This window comes from Quercus suber, unplaced genomic scaffold (assembly GCF_002906115.3).
Source record: "Quercus suber isolate HL8 unplaced genomic scaffold, Cork oak 2.0 scaffold_191, whole genome shotgun sequence".
NCBI classification, from domain to species: domain Eukaryota; kingdom Viridiplantae; phylum Streptophyta; class Magnoliopsida; order Fagales; family Fagaceae; genus Quercus; species Quercus suber.
The window spans coordinates 103,423-121,558 of record NW_027069649.1 but is presented as its reverse complement, the minus strand read 5'-3'; the positions used below and the strand labels follow the sequence as shown (position 1 = coordinate 121,558).

The window sequence follows — 18,136 nt, the reverse complement described above, 5'->3', positions numbered from 1 at the left end:
ATAGATAAATGACATCCACTTTCACCATCATCTAAGATATTGCATTTCGTTGTATGTTTTTTGTTTCTCTAATGCATCATATTAATTTTTGTCCAGGTCAATTAACACGAAAATGCAAAATGGTAAACCTGGCACAGAACAAATTAATAGAACAAAGAAAAAAGTAGAATCACGTTCATTTCTGCAATGAGGATGTGTGAAGTGATATAATTTTGAGAGATTGTGTTAGCAAGGTATTTTCTTTTATTTAAGAAATTAAATTATACAGGTGGAGGTGGCAAGTCTAGTAGGAGCCAAAATCCAACACAATCATCTGAATCTAAGTCTTCTTGGATGGCAAGGAAATGTAAGCCTCCACAGGCTTTTTTAGCTGCTTCCCAAGCTTCAGCTTCATTTGTTGTTACAGGAGTTTTCTTGTAGGTAGCATAGATATAGCGAGTAGAAATTCCAACAGATAAAATCAAGGAAGCACGACTGAGTTCAGCCTCAATTGAACAGACTTCCAGTCCATTCATCCAAGCTGCAAGAGTACATCACAAGGTTTTTATAATGATACTTGCTTGCCATAGAAGCAGCATAAAAGTGCATAAGGCATACTTGGAATGAGATGGCAAATTGAAAAAGTATTGCTCCACAACCCATATAGAGTTGGATATGGACATTAAATCAAAATTAAAGAAGTGGATGAGCAAGTAGTGAAGTGAGGAATCCTATTTCTTGCTTGTTTGATATAAATTGGCTAAGAGTAACTATGGTTAGAACTCCAAATGCACCTTATCAACACGAATCCTCCTATAGCAGTTAAGAATTAGAAAATGCATAATGCTTCTTGCCACTCTCATAAACTATCCATCTGGCTTTGGAACCGATCTTAAAAATGTAAAGTATATTTCAATTAACTTGTAATTAGGGACCTAAATTAATCAGATTACACTTCAAACCCAGAATGAAATACTTTTAACTTTTTGGTTGTTCCAATGATTAATCTAGCAGGTCTCCTTGAGCACTACTAATTTGAGGCTGTGCATAATTGCTACCTACCATGGCAAGATATGCCAGACCTTAACAGTCAAGTATTAGGAACTTCGATACCAGGCATTTCCTATGACTTGGACTTTGTATATAAGAATTACATGCAGGAATCAAATTTCTTAAGACTATCCCGAATGCAAATTATAGCTGCCATGCTAAACAATGTGTGCTGTTTTCAGAGGTAGTTTCAAAAAGATGTGAAAAAACATATTGGTAAAGCGTAAAACAAACCAAATAAAATGATCATGATATAAAATCACTAAGAATTATATGAGAGGTGAAGATGCAAAAAGGAATATATACCTGCTAAAGGTGTAGCACGTGAAGTCGCAACAGCCAGTCCTGGAATTAATGTCTTATCATCAATTTCAATTCCCAGTAAATCCAAATCTAGACCTGCACCAAACACCAATCTTGTCTCCAAGGATGAGACCTCCTCACGAACAGCTGAAAATGGGAAAGTAAGATCAGTAGAGGCTCGTGAAATACCTTGAAAAAGAAAATCATTATATCCGCTTTTGAATTGAGTGAGACTTCTTTGTGCGACACTTTAGTGAAATGGCATCATACTAAAATTGGATTTCCAAAAGTATCTAATATCTGATAGCTACTAATGTATAATAGCATAAAAAATTTATTATGCAGTTTAAAATGCAGCATAGATATGAATGTTTCATAAAATAGTCTGGGTTGAGTGCATAAGTGTAGTACCCGTCTATCATTATCATTGAAAGTAAAAGGTGCTGTGCTGTACCTGAAATTGGCAATTGGACAAAAGCCCATTTTTCACCAAACAGATTCTCAGGAAGCTCCATTGGGAAAGGGTTGTCTAATGCTAGAAGCGGTTTAGATCCCTTTTGAAAACCAGGATGACGCATATATACAGCCTCATAACGTTCTTCCAGCCATAGAAGTAGTGAAAGGCACTGAAAAAATAATAAGTCAACCAAAAAACAGAATTTTTGGGTAATTAGGTGACTTTACAAAAAGCAAACTGAACTAGAGAAAAACATAAGGGTATAGCCTAGGCAAAACAAGCTCTCAGTATAACTCAAAAGTTGGGAAAGAGATTACAATGCAACAAAGAATCCCCACACTAAATAATTAAAATTCACCCTTCCCCACTCAATAATTCATAATAGTGTCAGAGCAGGTGGTTCTAAGTTCAAATCTTGTCTCAATCTCCCTTTTAAAAGTTTAAAAAGCCCACGTGTTGGCCTACTTTAAGGGGGAGTTTGGGACTATACATGAGAGGGAATGTAAGAATTATGGTTAAGTGATTAAATTTACCATTTCCTAATACCCTTGAATAGACAAACAAAACCCATTTGGGCTTTGAAGGGGAAAAGAAGCAAATTATGAAAGGGATAAGGTCAGGAGAACATCCACCAATGACGCTAACGACAATCAAAAAGGAAAACAAGGATGCAGAAAGATCAAAAGCTTCAACCTAAACTAAAGATATCACATAAAGTTTTCCAAGATCATTGGAGCCAAAGATATGGTTGATCTCTTTGGACTTTTGTCAATTCCTTCAACTTGCGCATTATGCAACATGGTTAAACATCAAGTGAAGATGCCGGGATCAAACCCCATATGTATACCCACCACAAGGATGGAGGTGCCAAGAGGCCAAAGAGCCATTTGCTTCCCTCCCTCTTAAATTTAAAACACAGCAATGAAGAATATAATCTTAGTCTCAAGCCTAGGAAAAGATTTCCCTTTGAGTATGAGCCATCCATTGAATACTATAACTCCAATCCCTTGTAATCCGTCGCTAGTTGCACTTCTCACATAAAGTTTCCAGAAATTTTCAGAATAAAAGCAATTGAAAAATGGTTGATTGTGATCTTTTGAAGCAGAGTTACATAAAGCACAATAATCATCAGTATCCATACATTTGCATCCTATCTTGCATTCTCAACTGATTTTGAATAGCAAGCCAAAGAATGAAAGTGTGCTTAGGAATAGCCTTGCTGAACTAAACACCGGAATGCCATGATTCACTAACTGTACCCGCAATTTAATACTTTCCCAAGCTCTTTTACATTGTATTTCCCATCCAATGCACCTATCCATTAAATTTTGAGTTTTCTATTAAATCTAGACTTAAATCTTGCTAGAGAATTCCTTTATAATATTATGGCCATCAGTGGAATTGTCATGAACCCCACATGTAATGGCCATGAAGAATTTCTAGCATATCATGTTTGAGAATTGTTTCAAACTCTATAATCTATATGCCCCATTGATAACATATGTATTCACTTGTATCATCTCAATAGTTTCAAGAAATAATTCATGAATCTCCTAGCATATTTACAATTCCTACTGTTATTTTATTCTCCATGCCTATTGTGCACAATGTGATCCAATTCAATCAAAGTTAGGACTTCTATTCATGATCCAATCTTCATCCTAGTTGCTTTTAACAACATGGACCTAACTTTGGTTTTGAACTTAATAAACAACAAATTCAATGAAAAAAAAAATGAACTTAAAATTTGATAAAAACAGAGAAGTAAAACAAATTCATAACGAAAGGCTATACGCACCCGTTTACTTGGAATAGGTTTTATACCAAGCTCCTTACATGCTTTTGTTATAATTGTTTGCATCTGTGACCTTCAAACAAAGAATCAACCCACTGTTAAAGACATCAATCAAAACACACACTCACACAAACATTTATACATACACAAATGTGTACACACTACAAAATTCATGCATATTATCGAATAATTCAATTTGAAAAATCACATATTTGTACATACATAATTGTGTAGATATATATACAACAAAAATCCATACATACAATAAAAAAATTCACCTAAAGAAGCGGATTTTCTCCGGTAGAGGGACACCCAAATCATCACTTATTGATACAATAGCATCCTTCAAAGTAACACTATTGATAACATTGTTAGGAAAATACTTTGTGTATTGAAGTGAAAGAGAACTGTCACATACAACTAGCTCCCACAGCTTCTTCCCTCTGATATCTAGTATAGGCCTAGAGCAAAAATCCAACTCCCACTCCGAAATGCTCCCGGGATCGGTTTCCGGGTCAAGATAGCTCAGTTCTGCAGTTGGGTCGTCCTCTTCATCATCGTCATCATCAAATTCCACTTCTTTTGGTGCAAAAACTGAGCTTTCTGACACAGAACTAGACCTGATAGGATGGAGTTTTTGTTGGTTTCTTCTCGAAGGTTTTGTGAGGAAAGTGAATGAAACTTTGATGGGTTTTGTGAGAGAGGTGAATTTGGAGATGGGTTTGTGAGATTGAAGTGTTGGGGTTCTGATTCTCGTGGTGTTGAAGCTTAGACTAGCCATTGGAGTAGTGTATGGAACTGATAAGAGAGCGTGAGACATAAAAGGAAAGGCAGGTAGGTAGTTCTGTTTTCCGCCACATATATCCGTTGGAGATAATGGGCCGAGCTTGATAACGTGCTTGATATAGGCCAGGCCCATTATATATTAGTCTTGTTGTAATAGAGATATTTTAAGGTAATTAAAAAATTCTTGTAATTTTAGACTGTTTATTATTAAATGAGTGCTTTAGATTTTGACAAGTTATCTATCACTTAATTTTTTTTTTAGAGAGTTTCAACTTATGGCGTCCACTTAAATAAATTTTAAAGAAAATTAATTAACATTTTTTTATATATAGATGATAAGCTTTGTTTCTCAACCAAAAAAAAAAAAAAAAAAAATAAAAAAAAAAAGATGATAAGATTAAAAGCTTATGATGTTGCTCAATGATGCTAATTCTTTATTACCTATTTCTTTATTTAATTATAATAGACTTTACCAATTAAATGGATTGAAATTTACTTTGAGCTATGGATGACATGATACAATGTAAACCACTCAATTCATAATATATGCTTGAAATTTTAAGAAGTTCCTAGGCCTCAAAGTGACATTGCACTAACACTAACTTTGCACAAATGGAAATTCTCTCCTTGATGTTTGTGATCAACATCACATTTGAAATGATTTTTTCCTAATTGATTATTGGATTTAAAATATTTGGCATTTTTTTTATGAGTATTGCTTTATACTATCAAGCCAAGACATTTTTTTTTTAATAATAGTTATAGATGAAATTCAAACTCAATTATCTTATTTGACAATAATGAAATTTAAAAAATTAGGTGAATCACATAACTCAAGCGATAAAAAAAATTTACCAATTTAGGTGAATCATATAACTCAAGGGTTAACAAAATTTATTAAGCTAGAATAAAACAAAAGAAAAAAAGGACAAAGTAGAAATTTCATCAATAATCTCAAACAAATTAGGAATCAATAAAAGGTAAGTTAGTCCAAAAATATAATTTAACTCAAAGAAAAAATATATATAATTTCAATACATTCACCATATTTATCATAAATCTCATGAGACTATGAGAGGAATCTCATTAAGTTCAGTATAAAAACTGTTCCTTTTCTTTTTCATTTTTCTTTTTAAAATCTAAAAATGACTTTACGTATAATTGAGCCCTAGAACACAAAAGATGAGCCCAAGAAGATTAAAGAGGCCCAGCCCAACATAAAATTCTTTGCATTTTGCATTCACTCATCATGTAACATTTGCCGCGGATAAAGCACAATATAAAAAACCACACTTTCTCAAACTCTCAAACTCAACCTCTAAACTCTCTCTCTCTCTCTCTCTCTCTCTCTCAGGTGAAAGAAGCTCCTCTCAACGCGACTTTATTCCTCCATGTAAACCCTATTCCCCCATACACAAACGCACATATATTGCATTTGTATATGCATATATGTATAATTGTGTAATTACTGGCTATGCACGTATAACAATTCCATGCCCACCACCTGTTTGAAAAAATGCTTTTTTTTTCTTCCATTTTTTGGTCTAAGTTTTGTACATTTGTTTTTCTATGCAACTATGCAAGCAAATGGGTAATCTATGAATTGGTTTATATTTAAAATTTAAAACCTTTAATGGGTATTCTAATATTCTTAGGCTGCATTCAAGTTAATTTTGTGTTTGTTTTTACTACTTGGATGTTATTTCCATTTTGAATGGACTAGAAAGTTTCTTCTTTGACCTTTGTTTATTGGGTCTGGAATTAGTATCTAGAAAAAGTTGCAGTGGGTCTTTTTTTCTTTTTGGATAATTGTTTGGGTGCTTTGGAAGTGTTTTTTGGTATTGAGTAAGCTACACAAACTTCAATTTGGCCCTGATATGGATTTGTCCTGCTCAATTTACACATCAAAAAGAGACCATTTTGATTGTTGATTTTGCAACCCGAGGAAGGCACTAGCCAAATCTGTGTTTTTACGCCAAAAGAACTAGTCAAGTTACAACTGGGGCTCCTTGTAATCACTTATATAGCCCAGTTTGACCTAAAGAACACGTAGGACTTAGCGCACCTTTGCATAACACAAACCTACTCAATCCAATTCACATAATTCAGGGTATCACAGACTCACAGTTGACTCCTTTGGTTTTTAATTAGGAATTTCTTTCCTGATTTCAGTTGATTACATTTGAACTCTTTCTAGTTACAAAACTGCAAGCCATATTTTATTTAAGTTAAAAACTTCCTTCAAAGGGAAACATGGAATTCCAAGTGCTGTTTTGTTGTCATGATACTGGTAGTTAAGTCTGTGACTTAATTTTCCTTTATTGTATATGGTCATCTATGACTTTGTAGGATGCCGTCAATAATTTGTATTGATTCAGCAATATTGATCTTCTTTATAATTTATCTACTGTCTCATGTGGGTATAGTTTTTTATTTAATGGATAGGTACCCAAGGGAGCAGGCTATGGTCTGATTAGAGTGATGATGAAGTTAACTGGATATTCTTTACCAGCTTCATCTACTTCTATTTATTTAAATATCCTTAAAAAACACAGCATATTTTCTTCCAATATTTTTCAGAGAAATCCTACCAAATCAAGAGGACCGTCTACTTATACACAAAAAGATCAAGTACTTGCACATGCTGTGATGGTTGCCGGGCAGTATCTTCCTCCCTGGTTTAGGTGCAGTTTCATACGTGTCTATTTTATATGCTCAGTACTATTAAGAGTATTGATTGTATGAAGTTAGTATGATTTTAGTGTTTTATTGGCAGTGTTGCTCCAATGATGGACTGGACAGATAATCATTATCGGACTCTTGCCCGGCTCATATCGAAACACGCGTGGCTCTACACAGAGATGCTTGCAGCAGAAACAATTGTTTATCAGAAGGATAATCTGGTAAGTTAGTTAAAGACTTTCCTTTTGAAGGAGCTTGAGGAAGTATTACCAATATTGTCAATAACCAAAGTATTTAGAAATTAAAAGGAGGTGACTTTGTAGGATGAAGCATGTGAAATTATGAAGGTGATTCTTTAAAATCTATAGATTTTGGTGTTATATTATATATTGGATTGCTTGTCAATTAGCTCTAGCTCAAATGACAAATACTTTTTCCATAAGAATTGGAGGGTGAAGTTCTGGGTTTGAGATTCAAAAACATTTAATACAAGTTCCTCTATCTACACCATCTAAGAAATGACGGTGCTTCATTTATGGTTTCTCTCAATGTTTATAGACCTTCTCTTGGTCTCTGTTCTTTGTGGATGTCCTGCCAAACCCCTCAAATAAATGTCAATACATGTCAAAGTGAGAGTAAATAGTACTTTTCCATCTTTATTGGATTTTCAAAGGTTCTGATGTAATGGTATCAGCTTATATATAATATGTCAAGAACATTAAAATCTTATGATTGTAGTTTCCTTCTGTCTTCATATCCTACACTTTATTGCTCATCTTCCTGTTATAAACCTACTAAAAAAGGGAAAATGAAGTAAAAAGTAAGAGGAACTATTTAGGCTTCGCTAGTTCCATCTATTAGTTTGCCATTTTTATGTTGAATGATTACTGCCATGAACGTATTACTCCATCTCTACCAATAATGCCTACACCCTCAACTCATTCTAAAAAAATTGGATTTCTTGGTTCATACTTCACCTTCCACAGTTCCACACCACCCACCCAAATATCTGGTGGATCTGATATTTTGCTATCTCAATACCTCTGATTCTTTATTTGTTATTATTTTTTGTTTATACTGCTCAGGACAGATTCTTGGCGTATTCTCCAGAGCAACATCCTATTGTGCTTCAAATTGGTGGGAACAATTTGGAAAACTTGGCAAAAGCTACTGAACTTGCTAATCCATACCACTACGATGAAATAAATTTCAAGTTTGTACAATATTTTGTGCCATATTTCTAAGTTTCTTTTTTCCTTTTGATCACTGAACTAAGACCTTTTACTATTTACCAGTTGTGGATGTCCTAGTCCAAAAGTAGCTGGACATGGATGCTTTGGTGCTCGTCTTATGCTTGATCCAAAGGTTTGGCAACTATGCTGATTACTTTGTTGAGTGCAACCTCTCTAGACAGTAGTTTTCTTTGTCAGCTTGCTCTGATATATACATTTGTTGTTTACAAGGACAGTTTGTGGGTGAGGCTATGTCAGTAATTGCTGCTAATACAGATGTTCCTGTTAGTGTTAAATGTCGAATTGGTGTCGATGATCATGACTCATACAATGAGCTCTGTAAGGTCCTCTTATGAACATTCTTTTTTCTGTTTAAGTTAAAAGCAACCTATTTAAGTTGAAAGTTTGTTTGGAACTTTTTATTTTTCTTTTATAAATTTACAAGGAACAAATGGCGAATATAAACCGGGGCCAAAGTTTGTGCTTTCATGCTTTAATCCGAAAATTCCTCTCCAACCTTTGCATGCTTAAAGGGTGCGTTTGAATGTCATGCAAATAATCATGCTTTCAGTTATGTGGAATCTTTTTTCATATTGTAGCATGGGGTTATTAGCTCAAAATCTTCTAATTATTGTAGCATGGGTGCATTTGACTGTAATGTGAATAGACTGGCATTGAGTTATGTGGAATTTGATTATGCATCATTACTGTAAATATGCAAATAAAATTTTGCTGTTTATTGATTTCCTTTTACTTAACAAATTTATATATATATATATATATATATGTTCTTTGCCATTAAATCAAGCCTTAATTAATCTACCTAAGTTGCATTGTCACTGTTTATCCAATATTGTATCTATGATTTTTTTAGGTGATACTTTTTTCAGTATCTTATATTGGAATTGCCAGGGTTGCATCCTAATTTTTTGGCTGCTATTGTTCTTTTCCCTTTTCAGGTGATTTTATTTACAAAGTGTCTTCTCTATCACCGACTAGACATTTCATAATACATTCAAGGAAGGCAATGCTCAATGGCATTAGCCCAGCTGAGAATCGAAGTATTCCTCCCTTGAAGTATGTACTTCGTTATTTTACTGTTTTAGTTACTTTTAAAATTTCCTGGTTAAGATATTCTTTTTTTTTTTTTTTTTTTTTTTTTTTTTTTGTGGTTCTAGCTTTATTCCAGACTGTTTTTTTCCTAAATATTTCATTTAATTATGCAGATATGAGTACTTCTATGGTCTCTTGCGTGACTTTCCAGACTTAAGGTTTACAATCAATGGAGGCATAAATTGTGTTGATGAGGTGAGCCATTGTCAAACTAACTGTTTCTTTTCTTTTCTTTTTGTTGGTGGGAGGGGGGGAGGGTCTGTTAGTGTACACCTGTATTTAAAAAAATGTTATCTATAAAGCATACATGAGCATGCATTTATAAATGCTTACATACAATGCATGTACATATGTACACACATAGGTTCTGTTCACATGAAAAAAAAAAAAAAAAAACCCTACTATAAGGCCTCTGAACTCCTCCCTCAAGAGACTATTGCATTACCCATGCCTCCTAATGAAAATTGAGGTCCTTGCTTGAGTACTTCATCCTGTGGACTTGCTTGCTTGTGTCCGCATGACTTTCATGCTTTTAGGATTTTTTTTCTCCAGCTAGCATAGTGCCAAATATGTCCATAAAAAGGCTATTTCTTCTGTTTTCCCTTTTGTCTGTATATTGTTGGATAGGTAAGGAACAATTCCCTGGGCCCGGACACCAGGGTGGACTGGGAGATATGCCTACCAGGCAGAGTGTTATCTTCTCTTTTTCTTTAGGGGAGAAGGGGAGGTTAGGAAGCAGGGTTTGCAGAAACGGGGTCAACTGAAGATCAATATAGGATTCCTAGAAAACACGTTTTGCTAGAGTTAACAATCTAAAAGTTAATTGGTTTGAGACAGGATTCCTAACCTCAATAAAAGCAAGTGGAAGTGATCGTCACCTCGGTATCTTCAAGCTTTTCCAAGATTTGTGACTCCATACAAAGATTAGAAAAGAATCAATTTAATATTCTAGATGTAGTTTTTGCCTCAGTTCACATCTATCGTTGGGCCTTCACATAGCTTATATGGAACCTTAATGAATGAATTTTATATGACCATTCGTTTTAGAAAAATCTCATTCAAATCAGTAACCGACCCTACGTTAACAGGACATGAGTTTAACTATGACAGTCAGCTGGCTAGATGTTTTTTGAACCTATTTTATTTAACTTTCCGTTTTAGGCTAGCCACGAGCCTTGTAGTTGAAGTGGTTGGCACCTCCTGGTGTTTTCAAATGAGACATCCAGGGTTCAAATCTCCCCTCCCCCAATTATCGAATTGTCAAAAAACTTTCTGCTTTAGGCTACCTTGTTACATCAGTTTGTTTTTGCCATTGAATATATCAATTATAAATGAATTTATTCTTTGCTTATCTGGTGACATCTTATTCTTTGGAGTAATTGGCTGGGGAAATTTTCTTTGGACATATGGAATATGGTTCCTGGCTGTTTGATGTGGGTTATTTGGATGGAAAGAAATCGACGCTCTTTTGAGGCTAAAGAGAAATTGCTTGTCCAGTTACAAGCTCTCTGCCGGAGTACTCTCTTTGATTGGGCTAGGTGCCGGGGTTCTTCAAATTGTTCTTCTACTCTAGAGTTTCTTAATTCCCTTAGTATAGCCCCTTAAGTTGCTTTCCATATCTTTGTTGTGTTTTTGTTGCTGTTTCTTGTGTTCACCATCATGAACACCTTGTTTTTGCTGTTTTCGATTTTTCTTCATGATTAATATGATTCTTATTACTTATCAAAAAAAATTATCTGGTGACATCTGAAGCCAGGTTTTGTTTGTCCCTTCTTTGTCAATAGATTTTTTTGATAAGTAATGATATTTTAGTAAAAGAAGAGGTTGCTTCATGCCCACGTTGATGAATACAACGTAACCTAAAAGAATTACAAAAGAATTATGCACAAGAGTGAAGTGATTCTGTGAAATCTAATGACAAAGAACGGACAAACAAAATTTTTCTTTGTGGTTGGAACATAAGAGGGTGTTAGATATGTGCTAGCTCCCATCATCTTGATTTCACAAAGAAAATAGATTGCTAGTTTTTTGAGTCTGGAAGCATTTGTTGGAACTCAGAATAGTGTAAATTTGTTGTTTAATTTTTATGCATTTAGTTATTGAATTTGTTGTTTCTATAAAAAATTCCCTTAAGTTCATAAGTTAAGAATTTTTGTTGGTTTAAAAGAAATAACATGACCTAATGATTACCAAAATTTGTTCTTTTGTCCTTATATTTGCTTTAATCTTTGGTTCTCGCTTTTGACATGGTTTGCTAGTTCACAGCTGCAAAATTTTGCTTCAAGCATTTTTATTTTATGGAAATTTTTTTTAATAAGTAAAGAATTTTATTAATAATGAAAACATGAAAAGGCTGAGGCCAAAGAAAACAGGGAGTATGCTAAGGAATTTATGGAATTTGCTACTTCTAAATTGTTACTGAATGTTCCAATACTTCAATTTTTACTTATTTTCTCATGGACCTTTAAATTATAGGTCAATGCAGCTCGAAGGGCAGGAGCTCATGGTGTAATGGTTGGACGTGCTGCATACCATAAGTATGTGTCATGAACAATTTTGAGAATTTTATTTTGGTCAGCTCTTTATTCTCTTGGCTGTTGCCCAATGAGTTTCGACCCTCAGATTTGTGTGGCTTCATGAATTCATTGTATTGTTTAATATTTTTCTAGGAGCAGTTGAGTATATAGTCTGTATGCTTAAACTGTCATCATAAAATCATTGTAGACTGCAAATGTTATGCTTACAAATGTATTTACTGATAAAGAAAATAAAGAAAATAAAAGAAGATGGAGTGACAACAAACATGGTAGTTCTAAGTCAATTGTAAAATCAAGTTATAACTAGTGTCTGAAAAATAAATTTCACAGACACACACATGCAAATTAGTTTTTTGATATAGGGGGTCTGAGAGGGAGAACAGGAGGTGAGGCAACCTTGCTGAAGATCCTCAATGCTATCTTTATTTAACAAAGTTGCTAACTATAAGTTCTCAAAACAGGTAGTTGTATGACATTCTTTGATATTCCCTTTAAACAGCTCGAACATTGAAATCCAGTTCATCATGTGTAATTCTATCATTTTCTTAGATAATGGAGTCTCAGATTCAATCACCTGAAGGACATGGGCACTCTTTTTCTTAATTCCATAGAAGAAGGTATAAGGGGTGAGATTGCAGTGCTTAAAATCCTGGCAGGGGTGTCAATTGGGTTGTTAAACCATCCAAACTCTTTGGATTTCCTAGAAATACTGAGTAACCTTATTACTTCCAATCCATGACTACTTCTACACTTAGCAAACTAAACCCCGCAACCTGGCAGGCACAGAGTGAATCTCTTACTTCAGTTTCTTAATAGGCCTTTGTTAATGGTGAAAAATGGGTAGATACCATAGATTCTCTAGCCTTCATCAGTTAAAGTCCAAAACTTAATTCAATTTACAAGAAAATTCCTAAACCATTGTCCTTCAAATCTGGAGGAAGGTCTAATGTCATTTTCTCTTTGCCATTGGTCATCCTTAACCATAGTGATGAAGGCTACAGTGATATCTTTTATTCTCTTGAGGTACACATAATTGTCAATTAATGTATTTTGCCTACGGTGATATCTTTTATTCTCCTTATTAGTTATTGTTGTATTAGTGTATGTTTCTCAATATGCTTAGAATTCTTACATAATTGGAAACATATGTGCATGAATTATGTAATTTCTGGAAAGCAAGCACTGCTGATTTTTCATGCAAAATTATGCATCAAATATTCAGAATATAACGTCTAATACTGAACCATTAAGTATTACTTTCAATATACTTTGATTATATAAATGCTACTGTGTTATTTGTAATATGTACATGAAGTATATTGTTGCATATATCTCTTTTTTTCTTTAGTAAATAAAGCATTATATAAGAACCCATTAGGGTGCCTCCTAGTGGTTGGAAGCTTGGGATGAGCTGTAGACCCAAACATCCTAGTTCAATCCTCACTAGCGGGTGGAGGCTTGTTTTTCCGTAGTTTACTCCCCAGGGTTGGGTCCAAAGGGCCCTGCCTTGGTGAGATTCCACATCATAAAAAATATAATAATAAATAAAACATTTTATAAGAAAGCGCTGCTGCACCGCTGGAGGGGGAGGGGTGTGGAAGTACACAGGGAATATTTATTATGTGTGTAGACTTCTCCATTGGTTAAGATTTATTTATTTATTTATTTATTTTTAAAGTAAACTGCAAGGTTTATAATAGTAAAATATAAAATGATTAACATGCCCATGCATCTAGGAAAAAGAAAGAAAATGTAACTTTCTGATGCTTTTGTCAATCTTAAAGTAAATTATGCATAATAGGAACCCCTTTTTTCTCTGGGAATATGTGAACAGTGAAAGAACTGTCTTCAAACTTGTCTGTTAAAGTTACCTAAAATTTGTATTTTTCTTGCATCATGAGTACTAGGATCATACATTTTCATAGCAAGTATCATAAAGTTGTCAAGATGTGATACATATCCATGACACATAATTTTCCATGAGGAAATTACCATTTTGTGCATTTTAAGATTCTGACAACTGTTGCCCCCAAGTAGGCATTGCCAGAAATTTGTAGTATTAACATTTTTATATGTAAATATATAGTAATGATACATATTGGTATGCTGTAGAATGGGTTCTCACATCAGCAGTGTGGTGAGCATTATGATAATGTTTTTTTCTCTGTGAGGTTTTCTTTTTGCGTTTGGGTTGAGATGTTTCTATCATGTTTCTCTATTTTGATACTGAATATGTTGACTAAATAACACTTTACCCCTTGTTTCAGCCCTTGGCAGGTTTTGGGACATGTTGATTCTGTAATTTATGGTGCACCAAGCAGTGGTATTACACGACGTCAGGTCATTAGCAGGCTTTGCTCTCAAATGGATGCATCTCATTTTCTTTGATTGATTTACGTTGCTAACAGTTTATAATTTGTCCCTTTAGATCCTGGAAAAATATCAAGTGTATGGCGATTCTGTTTTGGGAAAATATGGAATTAAGCCACATGTACGGGACGTGGTGAAGGTAGGGATTTACTATGTGGCTGTCTAGTAAGATTTACCATGTGGCCTTAAAATAAGAAATTCATAATGCATGGCAAGATAATTAGGTCATATAAATTATAAAATGCTAGTTTTGGAAGGACCTCTCCTTGGTAAGGATGTTCATGGTTATAACTTGACTTTTCTGGGTTTTTTTTTTTTTTTTTTTTTTTGGGGTGGGGGTGGGGGGGTTGTTAAGTGAAAGAACATTTCACAAGCTCAGTTGCCGTTTTTGAAAGACTTTTTCTGCTTTTTAATTATATTAAAGATGTTCAAGGTTTCAATCACTTGCTCATATGCCCAGCATTGGTTATAATTTTATATTACAAGAACATTACATGTTTTGAGGACAACTGGACATAGAATAAAACAGAATTGTGTCTGTATGATATATGAACCTCTGTTCTATTGCAGTCATGTGCACGGATTAATATGCTTTTGTTATATTGCATGGGAATATATATCTTTTGTCTCTATAATTATAATAAATTATAATAAATGTCAGGATTTCAGCTTTTTTCCCCCCTGGAAGAAAAAGAGTAGGAGGTGGTGATCAAAGGTGGCTTGGCTTCCCTACCTGGCCATGACTATAGTATTATTCTACCCGCTACGTTTAGTTAGCGATAGCTACCTAGTGGGGCATCAATGAGCACTAAGCCAGTGTTTCACCAATAATCCATAGGCGCTCCCGTTGCAGGAGTCGAACCCAAGACCTAGTGAGAGTTTGGATACGGATTATTCTCACATCCGCATCTTGCGTTTTTTTTTTTTTTTTCCTGCTGATGCGCACGCTTTTTGGGAGACAACGGCTACTGTTCATGAACAATAGCCGTCGTTTATTGACTTTTCAACCCTCTTTTATCAGTTCTATGGGTCCTATGAACAGTATACGGGACCCACAAACTTCACTTTTCAGCAACTTTTTCATTAAAAATGAGTCCCACGGCCCTATTCACACATTTAAAAATTATTTTGCTACTGTTTTCAGTTTTCAGTTTCAGCAAAATAAGTTCTATCCAAACAGACCCCTAGTGCCCACCAAACCAATTGGGAGTAAATCCTTAATTGTGCGGGAATTGATAAATATGTGTTTGTTGCCTAGAATAATGCCATTTTGTGGAATTTGGTATTTTGCCCTAACTTGATAGCATCTGTTTATCAATCCACATGCCAAATATAAGTCATTTAGATGCCAAAGAGACAGATCATTGCCATTGCTGCTATGCTAATCCAGTATATCTCCCTTGTCACTTGCTACCTGTTGCCTTGTGAGGTCCAATGTTTGCAAGTGGCCATTGTGGATATATTTGGAAGTGCAAAACAATTTTTGTAAAAGGAATCCCTCAATATTGTGTTGCTATACATACACCACTAAAGACATGTCTATATCATCTTTCCCTACTTGTTGCCCATATTTTTTCCCTCTCCATTGTCTTTCCCAACTTGCATGGGATAGCCTTTTTGCCTAGTGCTGATCAAGTTTAGCGTTTTTCTTCCATCCATAAAATGTTTTTGTGTTTTTAAATGACCCTTAAACCCTGTTGCAGCCTTTACTTCATCTTTTCTATTCGGAACCTGGGAATGGCCTGTGGAAGCGCAAAGCTGATGCTGCATTCCAAAATTGCAAGGTATGTCAATTATTACAAGTGATTTTATTCAATGCTTCGTAGAAAACGTTCTTGGTGATCCGTTGCTATCCAGGAAAGTAACCAAAAGCAGGATATACAAAGTTGTGGTCAAATGTTACCAAACCATCTGCATAATTTGCTCTACTTGTTCCAATTTTGTATGGTAGATCATATTTGTTTGCTTGGACTGCTTTATTTTTATCTTCATTTATAGTCCAAGCAAAACAGCATATAGAAAGTTAGGAAGATGCAAAAGATTAATATCTACAATTATTTGTGGATGGCATGAGTTTGAGAAGAAAAAACCACAACCCTGAAACATGGCTTTTCTATCTGACTGTGTTTATGTGCAGTGTGCATACAGCATGCCCTTCTCACACCACCACTTAATGTCTACAGACCCAACCATCGCATGACAATGTGGTTTGGGTGTCCATGGAAGTTAATCAGATGCAATGCCCCACTGCAAGCCCCCACACCCCCTTTCTTTCCTCCCACTGCTGCTTTTGTCATTCTTAACCTGTTGCTCCTTGGCCTCTTTTCCAGGACACCTATTGAGTTGGGTGTGTTAAGTTGCAAATATGGGACAATACCCAGTTATGCTAGTATGAATTTTAGTATTTCATTCTAGTAGTTGCATGCCATCATCTGTTGCTTCTGAATAGTGGCTGCCCGGTGAACCCTGTGAAACAACTCTCCCTATCCAAGAGACTGCCTGGATGTGTCAACTTAGGAGTCGGGTGATTATTTCTCAAGATTTACTGAGGCAGTTGCATCAACAAGGATAATAAAACCTAGGATAAAATTTGAATTGTTGTTGGTAGTTGGTACTCATACAGCCATTTTGGTGTCTGCTGGGCCCAAGCTAAAGTGGTTACAGTCAATGCTCCAACCTCCAGAAAAAAATTATGCAATTTTTGTTAACTGATTGTTTCACCCCAGTATATTTCCTATATACTTGGGTGACTTTCTGATATATATCTCTTATTACTTAACCCAAAAAAACAAAGATGCACTCCAGAAAAGATGTTCTGAACTGAAACTCTGGGGATATATATCAAAGCATTCTTCTGACATCCATACTAGCTATTAGCAAATATGGATCAGCCACCTCCATGGGCATCATCCCAGTGTATTAGAAAAGCTTGGATTAGTTATTCAGTTTTATATCCGAACTGGTTTAGTTAAAAACCACTGGATCATATGTTAAAAGTTCACAGTTTTGTTTAGAACCTCTGAAACTATAGGGTTTAATGTGAAATCATCCATAAATTATAGGGTTTAAATATAATTTCTAAAAGAAATCTAAATTGCAAGATGTTAGTCAACTGAAATTCTGAAGAGAAACCCCAAATTATTCTTCTGATCCCCATATCTAGCTGTTATCAAAGTCATTCCCACACCTCCTTAATTGCATGTGGTTTCGTTTCATTTACCTGTTTAAGCAGCATTGCATCTTTTCTTTGTTTATTGGATGGTGTAGAAAATAATGATCTTACTGAACACTGTTGGATACATGGAGCTAAAAGGAGGGTTAATCCAAAGAGTGTTTAATGGCCTAGCTGCTTATCTTAATGCAAAGAGTGTTTTGCTCTTTGATCTTCTGCATACATTATTAAATCTTTTCCTTCATTTAATTTTTTTTTGTTTTTAATTGCTTCTTTTGCTTGAAGTTTCTGACACAATTTTAAAAACATTGTAGTCAATTAAATCATTTTTTGAGGAAACCCTTGTTGCAATTCCTGACTCTGTCATGGATTCTCCTGTTGCGGAGCCACTATCCGGTCGTGATGATCTTTTTGAGAATATAGATAGCTTGCTTCCCACTCCATATAAATTGAGAGAACAGGAGGTACTATATGCTTAATTTGTATATCTATTCGGAATTTGATGTTACTATTAATTGTATCTTGTCTAATATCATGAGCAATTTTTTTCGAGCGTGGCCCCATTGGTCTCGCGGAACAATATTTACCAAATTCATCAGTGGATAATCAAAATTTTCTCTATCAGCATGTGTGAGTGCTTACATTTAAATATTTAATTCC

The 18,136-nt window shown here is 34.8% G+C and overlaps 2 protein-coding genes across 4 annotated transcripts; one reads left to right on the top strand and one right to left on the bottom strand.

Annotated features, from left to right (window-relative positions):
• Positions 1-210: 210 nt before the first annotated feature.
• On the bottom strand, positions 211-4,417 carry LOC112017990 (protein TAB2 homolog, chloroplastic). Its single transcript, XM_024050496.2, has 5 exons — positions 3,863-4,417; positions 3,588-3,657; positions 1,787-1,958; positions 1,336-1,479; positions 211-520 (listed from the first exon to the last, which is right to left on the bottom strand). The coding sequence occupies exons 1-5, from the start codon at positions 4,402-4,404 to the stop codon at positions 261-263; spliced, it is 1,188 nt and encodes a 395-aa protein (XP_023906264.2). The 5' UTR covers positions 4,405-4,417; the 3' UTR covers positions 211-260.
• A 1,229-nt stretch (positions 4,418-5,646) lies between these two features.
• Positions 5,647-18,132, top strand: LOC112017981 (uncharacterized). 3 transcript variants are annotated; one of them, XM_024050476.2, is made up of 13 exons: positions 5,647-5,763; positions 6,816-7,054; positions 7,147-7,273; positions 8,138-8,265; positions 8,348-8,417; positions 8,521-8,623; positions 9,244-9,361; positions 9,511-9,592; positions 11,873-11,934; positions 14,202-14,274; positions 14,363-14,443; positions 16,008-16,088; positions 17,791-18,132. In XM_024050476.2, the coding sequence occupies exons 2-13, from the start codon at positions 6,852-6,854 to the stop codon at positions 17,953-17,955; spliced, it is 1,293 nt and encodes a 430-aa protein (XP_023906244.1). In that variant the 5' UTR covers positions 5,647-5,763; positions 6,816-6,851; the 3' UTR covers positions 17,956-18,132. The 3 variants fall into 3 exon arrangements, with proteins under 3 accessions (XP_023906244.1, XP_023906248.1, XP_023906250.1); XM_024050480.2 differs by having other exon boundaries at positions 5,659-5,763; positions 6,951-7,054; XM_024050482.2 differs by lacking the exon at positions 5,647-5,763 and having other exon boundaries at positions 6,957-7,054; positions 7,133-7,273.
• Positions 18,133-18,136: the final 4 nt, after the last annotated feature.

What these genes read in the sequence shown, in the direction of transcription:
- LOC112017981 (XM_024050476.2), top strand. Translation starts at nt 6,852, where the DNA reads ATGATGAAGTTAACTGGATATTCTTTACCAGCTTCATCTACTTCTATT. An exon ending in TACGATGAAATAAATTTCAA is followed by an intron (nt 8,266 to 8,347) that starts GTTTGTACAATA and finishes ACTATTTACCAG; the next exon opens with TTGTGGATGTCCTAGTCCAA. An exon ending in ATGTACGGGACGTGGTGAAG is followed by an intron (nt 14,444 to 16,007) that starts GTAGGGATTTAC and finishes ACCCTGTTGCAG; the next exon opens with CCTTTACTTCATCTTTTCTA.
- LOC112017990 (XM_024050496.2), bottom strand. Translation starts at nt 4,404, where the DNA reads ATGTCTCACGCTCTCTTATCAGTTCCATACACTACTCCAATGGCTAGT. An exon ending in GAGAAAATCCGCTTCTTTAG is followed by an intron (nt 3,658 to 3,862) that starts GTGAATTTTTTT and finishes CTTTGTTTGAAG; the next exon opens with GTCACAGATGCAAACAATTA. An exon ending in TGTCCAATTGCCAATTTCAG is followed by an intron (nt 1,480 to 1,786) that starts GTACAGCACAGC and finishes TCCCATTTTCAG; the next exon opens with CTGTTCGTGAGGAGGTCTCA.